Genomic DNA, 15,041 nt, shown 5'->3' with positions numbered 1-15,041 from the left:
TGTTTTTTGTGGATGTATTTGGAGTTTCTTCCTGGATCTACATGGGATTTGTTCCTACTCTGCCTGGTTTTGATTCCGGGATATGCCTAAACTCCATACCTGGATTATCCTGCATAATTTTCCTGGAGATCCGTTTGTTGTTTCCTGGATGCCGACAATTTATGCCTATATCTACCTGCATTCCGTTTGTGGATCTATCCTGATTCGATTCGTGGATATAATTTTTCCCTTTTATTTCCTTGGTGTTCCTTCTGGATCTACCTGCCTACAGTGCCTGGATCTATCTGGATGATACAGCCGAGATTACAAGGATTTTATTCGTGGATCTACCTGGCGGTGTTTTTCGTGGATGTATTTGGAGTTTCTTCCTGGATCTACATGGAATTTATTCTTGCTTCTGGTTTGTCGTGTATGTAGCTGAATTCCATACATGGATTATCCTGTGTCATTTTCCTGGGGCTCTGTTTCTTATTCCTGGCTGCCTGCAATTTATGCCTGGATCTACCTGCATTCCGTTTGTGGATCTATCCTGATTCGATTCGTGGATATAATTTTTCCCTTTTATTTCCTTGGTGTTCTTTCTGGATCTACCTGCTTACAGTGCCTGGATCTATCTGGATGATACAGCCGAGATTACAAGGATTTTGTTCGTGGATCTACCTGGCGGTGTTTTTTGTGGATGTATTTGGAGTTTCTTCCTGGATCTACACGGGATTTGTTCCTGCTCTGCCTGGTTTTGATTCCGGGATATTCCTGAACTCCATACCTGGATTATCCTGCATAATTTTCCTGGAGCTCCGTTTGTTGTTTCCTGGATGCCGACAATTTATGCCTGGATCTACCTGCATTCCGTTTGTGGATCTATCCTTATTCGATTCGTGGATATAATTTTTCCCTTTTATTTCCTTGGTGTTCTTTCTGGATCTACCTGCCTACAGTGCCTGGATCTATCTGGATGATACAGCCGAGATTACAAGGATTTTATTCGTGGATCTACCTGGCGGTGTTTTTTGTGGATGTATTTGGAGTTTCTTCCTGGATCTACACGGAATTTGTTCCTGCCTCTGCCTGGTTTTTTTTCTGCCTTTTATCTGTATTCGATACCTGGAATTTAGTGCATAATTTTCCTGTAGCTCCGTTTGTTGTTTCCTGGATGCCTGCAATTTATGCCTGGATCTACCTGCATTCCGTTTGTGGATCTATCCTGATTCGATTCGTGGATATCAATTTTTTTTCTTGGGTCTTCTTTGTGTTTCTTCCTGGATCTACCTGCCTACAGTACCTGGATCTATCTGGATGATACAGTCGAGATTACAAGGATTTTATTCGTGGATCTACCTGGCGGTGTTTTTTGTGGATGTATTTGGAGTTTCTTCCTGGATCTACATGAAATTTGTTCCTGCCTCTGCCTGGTTTTTTTCTGGGATTTATCTGTATTCGACCTGGATTATCCTGCATAATTTTCCTGGAGCTCCGTTTGTTCTTTCCTGGATGCCTGTAAGTTTTCCCTGGATCTACCTGCTTTCCGTTTGTGGATCTATCCTGATTCAATTCGTGGATATAATTTTTTTTTCCCTTTTATTTCCTTGGTGTTCCTTCTGGATCTACCTGCCTACAGTGCCTGGATCTATCTGGATGATACAGCCGAGATTACAAGGATTTTATGCGTGGATCTACCTGGCGGTGTTTTTTGTGGATGTATTTGGAGTTTCTTCCTGGATCTACATGGAAATTTGTTCCTGCTTCTGCCTGGTTTTTTTCTAGGATTTATCTGTATTCGATACCAGGATTATCCTGCATAATTTCCCTGGAGCTCCGTTTGTTCTTTCCTGGATGCCTGCAATTTATACCTGGATCTACCTGCATTCCGTTTGTGGATCTATCCTGATTCGATTCGTGGATATAATTTTTTTTCTTGGGCCTTCTTTGGTTTTCTTCCTGGATCTACGTGCCTACAGTGCCTGGATCTATCTGGATGATACAGCCGAGATTACACGGATTTTATTCATGGATCTACCTGGCGGTGTTTTTTGTGGATGTATTTGGAGTTTGTTTCTGGATCTACATGGAATTTATTCTTGCCTTTGCCTGGTTTTGGATCTATCTGTATTCGATACCTGGATTATCCTGCATAGTTTTCCTGGAGTTCTGTTTCTTGTTCCTGGATGCCTGCAATTTATGCCTGGATCTACCTGCATTCCGTTTGTGGATCTATCCTGATTCGATTCGTGGATATCAATTTTTTTTTCTTGGGTCTTCTTTGTGTTTCTTCCTGGATCTACCTGCCTACAGTACCTGGATCTATCTGGATGATACAGTCGAGATTACAAGGATTTTATTCGTGGATCTACCTGGCGGTGTTTTTCGTGGATGTATTTGGAGTTTCTTCCTGGATCTACATTGGATTTGTTCCTTCCTCTACCTGGTTTTTTTCTGGGATTTATCTGTGTTGAATACCTGGATTATCCTGTGTCATTTTCCTGGAGCTCCGTTTGTTGTTTCCTGGATGCCTGCAATTTATACTTGGATCTACCTGCATTCCGTTTGTGGATCTATCCTGATTCGATTCGTGGATATAATTTTTCCCTTTTATTTCCTTGGCGTTCTTTCTGGATCTACCTGCCTACAGTGCCTGGATCTATCTGGATGATACAGCCGAGATTACAAGGATTTTATTCATGGATCTACCTGGTGGTGTTTTTTGTGGATGTATTTGGAGTTTGTTTCTGGATCTACATGGAATTTGTTCTTGCCTCTGCCTGGTTTTGGATCTATCTGTATTCGATACCTGGATTATCCTGCATAGTTTTCCTGGAGTTCTGTTTCTTGTTCCTGGATGCCTGCAATTTATGCCTGGATCTACCTGCATTCCGTTTGTGGATCTATCCTGATTCGATTCGTGGATATCAATTTTTTTTCTTGGGTCTTCTTTGTGTTTCTTCCTGGATCTACCTGCCTACAGTACCTGGATCTATCTGGATGATACAGTCGAGATTACAAGGATTTTATTCGTGGATCTACCTGGCGGTGTTTTTCGTGGATGTATTTGGAGTTTCTTCCTGGATCTACATGTGATTTGTTCCTGCTCTGCCTGATTTTGATTCCGGGATATGCCTGAACTCCATACCTGGATTATCCTGCATAATTTTCCTGGAGATCCGTTTGTTGTTTCTTGGATGCCGGCAATTTATACCTGGATCTACCTGGATTCCGTTTGTGGATCTATCCTGATTCAATTCGTGGATATAATTTTTCCCTTTTATTTCATTGGTGTTCTTTCTGGATCTACCTGCCTACAGTGCCTGGATCTATCTGGATGATACAGCCGAGATTACAAGGATTTTATTCGTGGATCTACCTGGCGGTGTTTTTCGTGGATGTATTTGGAGTTTGTTTTTGGATCTACATGGAATTTATTCTTGCTTCTGTTTTGTCGTGTATGTAGCTGAATTCCATACATGGATTATCCTGTGTCATTTTCCTGGGGCTCTGTTTCTTATTCTTATTGGATGCCTGCAATTTATGCCTGGATCTACCTGCATTCCGTTTGTGGATCTATCCTGATTCGATTCGTGGATATAATTTTTCCCTTTTATTTCCTTGGTGTTCTTTCTGGATCTACCTGCCTACAGTGCCTGGATCTATCTGGATGATACAGCCGAGATTACAAGGATTTTATTCGTGGATCTACCTGGTGGTGTTTTTTGTGGATGTATTTGGAGTTTCTTCCTGGATCTACATGAAATTTGTTCCTGCCTCTGCCTGGTTTTTTTCTGGGATTTATCTGTATTCGATACCTGGATTATCCTGCATAATTTTCCTGGAGCTCCGTTTGTTCTTTCCTGGATGCCTGTAAGTTTTCCCTGGATCTACCTGCTTTCCGTTTGTGGATCTATCCTGATTCGATTAGTGGATATAATTTTTTTTTCCCTTATCTTCTTTGTTTTTCTTCCTGGATCTACGTGCCTACAGTGCCTGGATCTATCTGGATGATACAGCCGAGATTACAAGGATTTTATTCGTGGATCTACCTGGCGGTGTTTTTCGTGGATGTATTTGGAGTTTCTTCCTGGATCTACATGGGATTTGTTCTTGCCTCTGCCTGGTTTTATTTCTGGGATTTATCTGTGTTGGATACCTGGATTTTCCTGCATAATTTTCCTGGAGTTCTGTTTCTTGTTTCCTGGATGCCGGCAATTTTTGATTGGATCTACCTGCATTCCGTTTGTGGATCTATCCTGATTCGATTCGTGGATATAATTTTTCCCTTTTATTTCCTTGGTGTTCTTTCTGGATCTACCTGCCTACAGTGCCTGGATCTATCTGGATGATACAGCCGAGATTACAAGGATTGTATTCGTGGATCTACCTGGCGGTGTTTTTTATGGATGTATTTTGAGTTTCTTCCTGGATCTACATGGAATTTGTTCCTGCCTCTGCCTGGTTTTGGATCTATCTGTATTCGATACCTGGTTTATCCTGCATAATTTTCCTGGAGCTCCGTTTGTTGTTTCCTGGATGCCTGCAATTTATACCTGGATCTACCTGCTTTCCATTTGTGGATCTATCCTGATTCGATTCGTGGATATAATTTTTTTTCTTGGGTCTTCTTTGGTTTTCTTCCTGGATCTACGTGCCTACAGTGCCTGGATCTATCTGGATGATACAGCCGAAATTACAAGGATTTTATTCGTGGATCTACCTGGTGGTGTTTGTTGTGGATGTATTTGGAGTTTCTTCCTGGATCTACACGGAATTTGTTCCTGCCTCTGCCTAGTTTTTTTTCTGCAATTTATCTGTATTCTATTCGTGGAGTTTCCTGCATAATTTTCCTGGAGCTCCGTTTGTTGTTTCCTGGATGCCTGCAATTTATACCTGGATCTACCTGCTTTCCGTTTGTGGATCTATCCTGATTCGATTCGTGGATATAATTTTTCCCTTTTATTTCCTTGGTGTTCTTTCTGGATCTACCTGCCTACAGTGCCTGGATCTATCTGGATGATACAGCCGAGATTACAAGGATTTTATTCGTGGATCTACCTGGCGGTGTTTTTTGTGGATGTATTTGAAGTTTGTTTCTGGATCTACATGGGATTTGTTCCTGCCTCTGCCTGGTTTGGGATCTATCTGCATTCAATACCTGGATTATCCTGTGTCATTTTCCTGGAGTTCTGTTTCTTGTTCCTGGATGCCTGCAATTTATGCCTGGATCTACCTGCATTCCGTTTGTGGATCTATCCTTTCTCGATTCGTGGATATAATTTTTTTTTCCCTGCTTCTTCTTTGTTTTTCTTCCTGGATCTACGTGCCTACAGTGCCTGGATCTATCTGGATGATACAGCCGAGATTACACGGATTTTATTCGTGGATCTACCTGGCGGTGTTTTTTGTGGATGTATTTGGAGTTTGTTTTTGGATCTATGTGGAATTTGTTCCTGCTCTGCCTGGTTTTGATTCCGGGATATGCCTGAACTCCACACCTGGATTATCCTGCATAATTTTCCTGGTTCTACCTGTTGTTGTTTCCTGGATGCCTGCAATTTATGCCTGGATCTACCTGCATTCCGTTTGTGGATCTATCCTGATTCAATTCGTGGATATAATATTTTTTTCCCTTATCTTCTTTATTTTTCTTCCTGGATCTACCTGCCTACAGTGCCTGGATCTATCTGGATGATACAGCCGAGATTACAAGGATTTTATTCGTGGATCTACCTGGCTGTGTTTTTTATGGATGTCTTTAGAGTTTCTTCCTGTATCTTCCTGGGATTTGTTCTTTCCTCTGCCTGTTGGTGTATTTAGCTGTATTGTATACTTGGATTATGCTGCATAATTTTCCTGGTGCTCCTTTTTTTGTTTCCTGGATGCCTGCAATTTATGCCTGGATCTACCTGCATTCCGTTTGTGGATCTATCCTGATTCGATTCGTGGATATAATTTTTCCCTTTTAGTTCCTTGGTGTTCTTCCTGGATCTACCTGCCTACAGTGCCTGGATCTATCTGGATGATACAGCCGAGATTACAAGGATTTTATTCGTTGATCTACCTGGTGGTGTTTTTTCTGGATGTATTTGGAGTTTCTTCCAGGATCTAAATGGAATTTATTCCTGCCTCTACCTGGTTTTGATCTCGATCTATCCTGGTTCTGTTCTTACCTCTGAATTTTTTCCTGGAACTTCCTTTAGTTTTTTTTACTGAATCTACCTGCCAGTGTCTGAACCTGTCTGGATAATTCCCCTCACAATATTAGCCTCTTATTCATGTAACTTCCTGGTTGTTATGTGGATGTATTTGAAATTTACTTGTAAATCTACCTGAAGATTATTCCTTGTGCACGAATTTATTTTTCTTCTAGCTGTTTTTGAATCTGAAATCTGCCTACATTCCATTACTCAATTATCTGGTTTAATTTTCCCACAGCCCTGAGTATTGCATTCTTGGATGCCTGAAATTTATTCTTGGATACACCTGCATTCTGTTTATCTATCCTTATTCCATGTGTGCATCTAATTTTTTTACCTGGAGATCTGACTTTTATTCCTAGTTCTACCTACATACATTGTCTGGATATATTTGGTAGGTACACCTGATACTACGTGGAATTTATACATGGAGCTACATGGTTATTCTTCCTGGATCTATTAGTGTTCTATTCCTGGGTCTTCCTGGGCTTTAATCCTGGAATTTCAAGCATTGCTGCCTCAGATTGGTTTTTCTTCTGAACCCCCATCTATCTATTCCATATCTGAATCTGCCTGGATTCCATAACTCTATCTACCTGGATTCTACATCTGGATCTACTGGATTACTACCTAAATCTACCTGGATTCCACAAACTAATCTCTTTGCAGTCTACACCTGGATCTACCTGCACACCATGTATAAATCTACCTGGATTTCACTCCTGGATCTGTGTTGATTCCAGACTCTGCCACGCATTATAAGCTTACTTTCAATTAGCCTGAAAGGTGTATTCATGAACTCATACATTTCCTGTCATTAGTTATTATATTTTGTAACATATCTTCTATTAAAACAAATGGTGTTACTGAACAAGAGAATCTGTGTTTTTTGTTAGGAAGCGCGGTTCTGATCCTACCAAGGAAAACTGAAAATGGCGCCTTGCAGAGCATCCCCCTGGAAATCCTCACCATTAGAAGTTACAATGAGGAATTATCAAAGTCTTCATCTCAGAGTATCTGGTTTAAGGTTTATCATGTGGCTGGCAAAATTTAATCACCAGGTATAACCAGTTTCCAATTTATCTTTTTTATTTTTTTAAAATATTTATTCATTTTTATTACCTAGTCAGATACACAGAGAGGCTAAGAGACAGAGAGGAAGATAGTTCATCCGTGGATTCACTCCCAAGCAGCTGCAGCAGCCAGAGCTGAGCAGATCTGAAGTCAAGAACCAGGAGCCTCTTCTGGGTCTCCCACACAGGTGCAGGGTCCTGAGGCTCTGGACTGTCCTCTACTGTTTTCCCTGGCCACAGGCACGGAGCTGGATGCGATCCAAGCTGATTGGATTATAATTGGTACCTATATTGGATCCAGGCATGGTCAAGGTGTGGATTTTAGCTGCTGGGCTAGTGCATCAGGCCCCAGTTTCCGATTTATTAAGGCAAGATAAAACTCTCATGGGCAATTACGAAGCACAGAAAACAAAAAGCTGTGCAGAAGCTAACTTGTGGGAAAGAAGCATAGCAGGAAAAACTTATTTCTAATTAAATGAAAACTTGTCTCATGCAATTGGTAATCCATGCAGATTGGTATATTGCTTATTTCCTGGAACCTTTTAAGTTTTTTCTTGATACGTTGCCAATTTTATTGTTCTGTATTGGGAAAAGTGTATATTTTTGACACCAGTTTGTGAGTACCTTAAAATATATATATATATTTTTATTTTTACTTGAGAATCAAAGAGACAAAGGTGTAAACAGATCTCTCATCCACAGGCTTATGACTTAAATATCCTAAACAGCTACTGCCAGGCCAGGCCCAAGAAAGCAGCCCAGGACACAATCCAAGTGCAACTTTGGGTGTGAGAGCTACAGCTGCTCGAGACAGGCCTTGCAGCTTCCCAAGGTGCGCACTGCAGGAAGCTGGGATAGGAAGCAGAGCTGGGATATGCACATGGTATTCCACTCAGGATTTTGGTTTTCCAAGCAACCGTTTAAACTCTATAAAAGTATTCTTTCCTATGAACCTTTAGAATGCACGAATATTTAATTAAGACTTTATAACTATCACACCAAGTCCTAAGTACATAATTGTTTTTTTCAGATAAAACCACCAATCCTTCTCCAAGTTGCTGTATATAAACATCCATTTGTTTCTTTCTGACTTGAAACTCATATTTTCTGGACAGTTGCATATATATAAATTTCACAGTACTTTCATCTGAATGCCTTCTCTAATTTTCTTGCTAAGTCTAACGTTAACAAACAGTTCCAGCACAGATGCCGTTTTCACTCCCACTATTCGTGAATTTCAGATAATGGGGCAAAAGGGAGATGGGAGGACCATGAATCCGCAGAGGAAGGCATTCTTGGGAAGAACTGCAAATTGCCAAGTGTCGTTTGCCTGAGGTTTCTGATCCCTGCCTTCATCTGGTGTTCTGAACTTCCCATCCTTATTCTGTCACATTACCAAGGTGGGATTCACTTACTCATTAAGCCTCTCAGACACCAATAATATTTTGCCTGTGCAGTTTCCAGTGCTTTTTACTTTATGATTATAAGGTCATCTCCAGAAACCCAAGTGGTTATCCAAGGATATGATGTGTTAATATTCAGACACCAAAGCAAATATTCACCCCCACAACCCTTACTCCAAGAAGCAAGCCTGCCCTAAAAGTCAGCGCTTTCAGACATCTGCTGGCTTCAGTCGAGGTATGCAGGGCTGATGTACTGATATGTGGCAGTGCTTTCCAAAGGAACAAAGAATTATGTGACACTTAACAGATACCCCTGGTGACTGCCTACAGCATGCATGAGTAGGAAACACTTGATTGAGGCACACAGGGGGACAAGATGGTACTCCCTAGGCAGATGAAAAGCAATCTCTGAATGGTGGAAAACACAGAAAATTAAGTTCTTTGTGCTTACTCCATCATTATGTGAAGTTTCACAGCACCACCAACATGGTTAACTATGTGGGTCCAATGGAAAGACTCACTCAGCCATCTTATCTACCCCTGCGAAGAGAAAGTCCTTTTTCCCTGAATGAACCCACTTATTTTCAAAAACAGATTGCAATCCATGGTGGGACTCTCGGAAATCACTACAGAATAAGTGAATGACTCTGAGATTCCATTTTTTGGTATTTGACCATGTTTATTATTGACACAATTTTTTGGTTTTTTTATATCCACTCTATATAAGATATTTATTAAATCCAAAATTAAGAATGATGACAAGGATCAGAGGTTATATAATTTTTATGATAAAGAAATCTGGCAGTGGCATTGTGGTTAGGTCAGGCCGTCATGACAACTCTGACATCTGGTACTAGCATGCCAGTTTGAGTCTGTTGCTCTGTTTCCAGTGCAGTTCCCTATATTGCAACCGGCAAAGTTGTGGAATTTAACCCCCAAATTGGACTACTACCATCCTGGATGGAGGCCCAGGTAGAAATCCTGGCTCCTGACTTGGCCAACCATGGCAGAGTTCTGGGAAGTGACCAGTGGATGGGATATCTGCTGCTGTTTCTCTCTCTCCTTTCCTCTGAGTTCATCTTCTTTTCAAACAAACAAAAACAAAGCCTTTCAAAAGAAATAGGAAACAAAATGTGATTGTACTTGTCTGAAATCCAATCAGGATCTATGGTATGGGATCTCTGTTCTGTGCACGTCATAATGTACCCATGAATACATCTGCTTTACAAGGCTGGACTCTACATACTGGAACACAGTTTGGGGTCAGAAATTGCAAAACAATTTGACCAACCTAAAAGAGAGTGACAAGAAGATTTGAATGTGTAGCCAATGAAAGGTACCTGCACCACTGTGGACAGGTTGCGGCATTGCACAGGCCCTTATCACTCATGATCTTCACCCCACACATCCTTTCTCCTAAAAGCTGCAGGTCACTGAACGGATGCTTGTAAGAGTAGTGCTTGAGCATTTCGCCTTCTGACAGCTCACACTGCAGCAAGCTCTCAGGTGACAATCAGCCCATTACTTTGGCAGCTAATTGGCTTGCCCAACTCTTTCGGGTGAGGTTCTACTGCATGAGAGAGCTCTCTGGAATACATTCAATCTAATGCATCAGTTAAGAGGCCTTGACATTTGGAAATTCTTTAGGTTTTCTCTACGGGTGTTCAACATGGCTGCCAACGAGGTCCTTGAGAATGCTTGAAATAAAGAGCAGTGTTGTCTGATTTCAGGTGTGAGTCAGTTTTCATCTTCCTCCTCGTGGATCTATTGATAATTTTTTTTAAAAAATAATCTTATTGTTAAGACAGATTTATAGAGAGAAGGAGAGATGGAGAGAAAGATCTTCTCTCCCTTTGCTCATTCCCAAAGTGCTGCAATGACTGGAGCTGGCAAGTCCAGAACCAGGAGTGCCTTCCAGGTCTTCCACACAGGAGCAGGTTTCCAAGGATTCTGTCCATCCACTACTGTTTTCCCATGGGCCAAGCAGAGAACTGCAATGGAAGTGGGACACCCAGGACATGAACTGGCATTCTTATCTGATCCCAGCTCTTTCAAAGTAAGAATTTAGCCACTGAGCAATTGCACCAGGCCCTCTACTAATAATAGTTGAGATATCTGTGCTTTGGTTCCAAACTCCACGCAATCAAATCTTGCAAAACATGTTCTGTTAGGACTTTCATTTTTTCTTTAAAAATAAATAGCAGTGTATTTTTTAAAGTTCATGTAAAATTAAACCCAACATTATTGCTTTTGGTGTTCACAATTTTTTGAAACTGTATATTTTTTAACTTTTTTATTTTTTATTATATTTTTGACAATCTTTACATTGTTAATTAGGCTAAAAAGGTACAAGGGCTATAGGAAAGTGGGTTAGACTATTGTTTCCATATTGTTTCCTTCATATATCTGAGGTAAAGGGGGATATTGAGGAAGAAGCCCCACCCAGTTTCCCTCCCACCCCAAGTCCCGGATGTGGGGCATGCTCTGAGATATTTGCTCAAGTGGTTTTGATAGTTCACCAGTTATGAATCGCTGCCAAACTCGCCACTCGAAGCATGATGATGTCTTTGAAGAATCCACTGATTGACATAGTCCATCATAGAGTCTCCATTTGCCTAGTATTTCGCTGCCAACATATAGCTGAGATGGTTGATTGACTTGTTCTGTCTTCTGTCGTTTCTTGGTTAGGGTTCTGAGTCCAGCATTTCAATTGGGGAGATCCCCAAAGAAACTTTGAGGTATTCCCAGACCAGATTCTTGTATGTACTAGCAAGCACAGGGTCCAGCACAGTCCATTGCCCCAATCAGCTGGTGGTTGTAATTGCTGGGTTGGTTCTGTTTTCAGCCCCGACTTCCTCTGGAACCAATGGGTGTTGCAGTCCAGCCTGCTTCTGCCCAGCACATACTTGGCCCTCACATAAACCAGTGGGAGCTGCAGCCCAGTCAGAGCGACCCACAATAACCCCCACCAGGCCCTCCCCTACGCTGGTTTGCCAGTATGTGTAGCAGACTAGTCCAGTCTGTTCCACATCCCATTTGGCTCTCGTACATGTTGATATGTATTGAAGCTTATTTCTATCTAACCAGTTCAACTATCCAGCCCTCATGGCTGTTGTTGAGTGCCTCTCTGTCTAGCCACCACAGCCCTCCCCCCATCCTAGTTTTCTTGCCCTCCAGTGGGAGTGGTAACCTAAGAGGGAGGAGCCCACTATTTCCCTCCCAAGTTGCTCTCACTCCAGGATTATGCACTCTCCAGGTGGTTCTGTGGTTTAACTTGACAGAATTAGCCCCCAGTGCCAGCTTCTGCCAGCTGATGCTGCCGCTAAGCCCAAACAACCCTCACTCACTCTAATTTTTGTTTGCACCAGTGGGAACCATCAGCCCAGCCTGGCTTTTCCCTGATCTAGTCCACATGAGGCCCACAGGTGTTATAGCCCTGCTTAGTCTGGTCTGCCCCCATCCCAGCCCACGGTCTCTAGTGGGTGTAGCTGTCTGGCAAGGGGACCCACCCACCCCCTTATTCCCCCTGCCGGCTCTGCCCCCTCCCTTCCTGGTTCTCACACGTGCTGGTTGGGTGCTGCGGTCACATCCGGTACAGGCAACCTTACCCTGGCTTTCTGTATTGTGCACTGGCTTTTGTCGCTACCAAACCTGGCTCGATCCACACTCTGTTCTGGTGTTCGGATTTGCCAGTGGATGACGTGAAATGATTCAGCCTGGTCTGCCCCCATCCCATGCCAAATGTATGCCAGTGGGAAACTTTCCCTGACCTCTTCTGGGCTGTTTCCTATCATGCTTCTTGCGCTTACCTGCAGGGACTGTGTCCTGCCAGAGGAGTTGCCCAGGCTCCTCCATCAGAACCCCTCCCAATGCCAGATTGTATATATTTTTTTCATAACATACATTTGCATAAAATTTTTAGGGTACCCCTCTGGAACTAAAAGGCAATGATCTCCCCACATCCTTAGTAGTAATCCAGAACAAATCCACTTTCTTCAGCTTTGCTCTTACTATATTTTGCTTGTTAGTTTCCCTGTGGAGTCTGATTGTACACCCCTGGGAGTCCACTCCCTGCTGCCTGTACTAGACTGATCCTCCCAAATGCCTTTGATCACATACAAGAGGTTAATCTCCCCTCTCTCTTGCCCTGGGGTAGCAAACTGGCTACAGTGAAACACACCTCAAACACACCTCCCTGTAGTGATGGAAGCCAGCCCACAAGGAGAGGTTAAGTCCTGCCTGTGTAAGAATCTAGAGGTAGTCCTACAGTATCCTGACTGGCATTTGCCCACTCTGAGGTGCACTTAAGCAGTCAGGGCATTTAAAGAAAAGGTCCCCCTTGGGCCTGGTGCAGTAGCCTAGCAGCTAAAGTCTCCTCCTTACAAGTGCACTGGAATCCCATAGGGGTACCAGTTCTAATACTGGCAGGCTCACTTCTTATCCAGCTCCCTGCTTGTGGCTTGGGAAAGTAGTAGAATATGGCCCAAAGCCTTGATAACCTGCACCCACATGACAGACCTGGAAGAAGGTCCAAGCTCCTGGCTTTGGATCAGCCCAGCTCCCGCTGTTGTGGCTGCTTGGGAGTGAATCAATGGATGAAAGTTCTTCCTCTCTGTCTCTTGCAAATAATCATTTCTTGCTGTATTTACAATGAAAATAAATAAAAATCTGAAAAAAGGGAAAGGTCCTCTTTACAAAGTCTAACCATTTCCAGATACTTACACTTCCCATGCCTCAGAATAGGTTCGCTTCACTCACCAAAACCAATAATCAAGCCAAAAAAAAAAGTCCTTCTTCATTTTTACTTTTAATTGATATCTATGTTTCATAAGTGCAGCTGGCAGAATAGATTTTGAACAAGCGCCATGATAATATGCAATTAAGCAGAGAAGTTATGCACTTGTACTTGGCATTGGAAGGACTAGTCTCAGCACTTGATTCCTGACTCCATCTTCTTGCTCACACAGACCCTGGGAGGAAGCAGGTGAGGGCTTAGTAGCTGGATTGCTGCTTCTCATGTGAGACACAAAGATTGTGCTCCCAGTCTTGACTTCAGCACACTCATTCTCTCACTGTAGGCATTTGGGCAGATAACCAGTATGTGGGAGCACTCTCTCACACTCTTCCTCCCCCTATCCATCTTTGGTTTTGACTTGTATCAAAAACAAATAAACCTTTGAAAATAAACAGATACATTTTCTAAATGTACTTTAGAGCTTGTGTTACTAGAAGGAATCAATAAACAGGATGGAAAGTGAATCACTTTAACATATTGTAGCATTTCCTAAGTAGGTATGCTACCTTGTGTCAAAGAATATCTGTGGTGTAAACATGTCAAAACCAAATCGCTTCTCTACCCTTGTAAGAATAAGGGTATCATGCCCAGTAAAGGAGTCCCTCTTGGTCTGGCACAAAGAAGGAAGGAAACCATGCCTGTCCTACCCAAGTTGAGATGCAGGGCGAGCCTTCCTTTCTGGAGCTCCAGGGAGATGTGGTCTCCGCGCTGACCCTCTCCATGGAACAGGACCCAATCTCTATGCAGGCTCTTGAACTTGAGGGAGATGACGTCTTTGAGAGTGCTCATCAGCTTCTGACTGAACCTGTACAGCAGCGAGCTCCGGCCGTCAAAGTTGGCAATGTCAGATTCTATACATGGAGAGAGTCCAGGGAGAAAAAATGTCAGCGCGTGTCCGCAAAATAACTGCTCGTTTCCCACCCCAGCTGCTCTCCAGGTCACAGCATTGTTCTCGATGCCTGAAACGTCCTCTCTCAGAGCAAGTCCATAGACTAGGCCAACCCTGTTCAAGATTAGGGGAATTACAAGAAGCAGAGCCATATGCTACCTGTGTCAATGCCAGCTGATGAGAGCCTGGAGGTAAGAGCTCCCGTTAGTGCCTTGCCAGCTTTGACTTCAGGGCAAAGGCTGAGCATGTTCCAAAGCCAGCCTATGCTTCATTGTGTAGTGGCCACTCACCACTTAGCTTTCCTATTCATCCCCATCTGAGAGTTGCGGCCTGCTCAATTTACTGTCTTATGCTCACTATTGGAAAACGTAAGTGCACTTTTATGGCAAGTCTGGTTAAATAACACCATCTGCCTAGGACTCTAGGCCCAGGAGGAGTCCTTTAGCAAAATGGTATTTGAACATACAGGGGAAACAAAAAAACTTCATCATCTTCATGGAAGATGTATACTGTGAAAACACAGCAGTTTTCAAAAATTCTTGTACCTGGATCAACTTAATTTTAAATTCCATTTTTCCATGGACTCTTCAATATTTACTCTCATCCTTTTGATTTCTGTCTTGCCCTGTGTTGGTGAAATACATCACTTTAGTGTTTATGGACAACAGTGCCCATTCATTGTTGTTAAATCAGAAAGGA

At 42.6% G+C, this 15,041-nt stretch overlaps 1 protein-coding gene across 1 annotated transcript in view; it reads right to left on the bottom strand.

Annotated features, from left to right (window-relative positions):
* LOC101533345 (contactin-associated protein-like 5) overlaps positions 1-15,041 on the bottom strand; it is a 326,990-nt gene that overhangs the window by 292,004 nt on the left and 19,945 nt on the right. The window contains exon 6 of the mRNA XM_058664175.1: positions 14,101-14,304. Coding sequence (XP_058520158.1) covers positions 14,101-14,304 — 204 coding nt within the window. The remainder of the gene's footprint in view (positions 1-14,100; positions 14,305-15,041) is intronic.

This window comes from Ochotona princeps, chromosome 5, assembly GCF_030435755.1.
Source record: "Ochotona princeps isolate mOchPri1 chromosome 5, mOchPri1.hap1, whole genome shotgun sequence".
Taxonomy (NCBI): Eukaryota; Metazoa; Chordata; class Mammalia; order Lagomorpha; family Ochotonidae; genus Ochotona; species Ochotona princeps.
The sequence above is the reverse complement of the archived record's forward strand: the minus strand, read 5'-3'. Positions and strand labels throughout refer to the sequence as shown.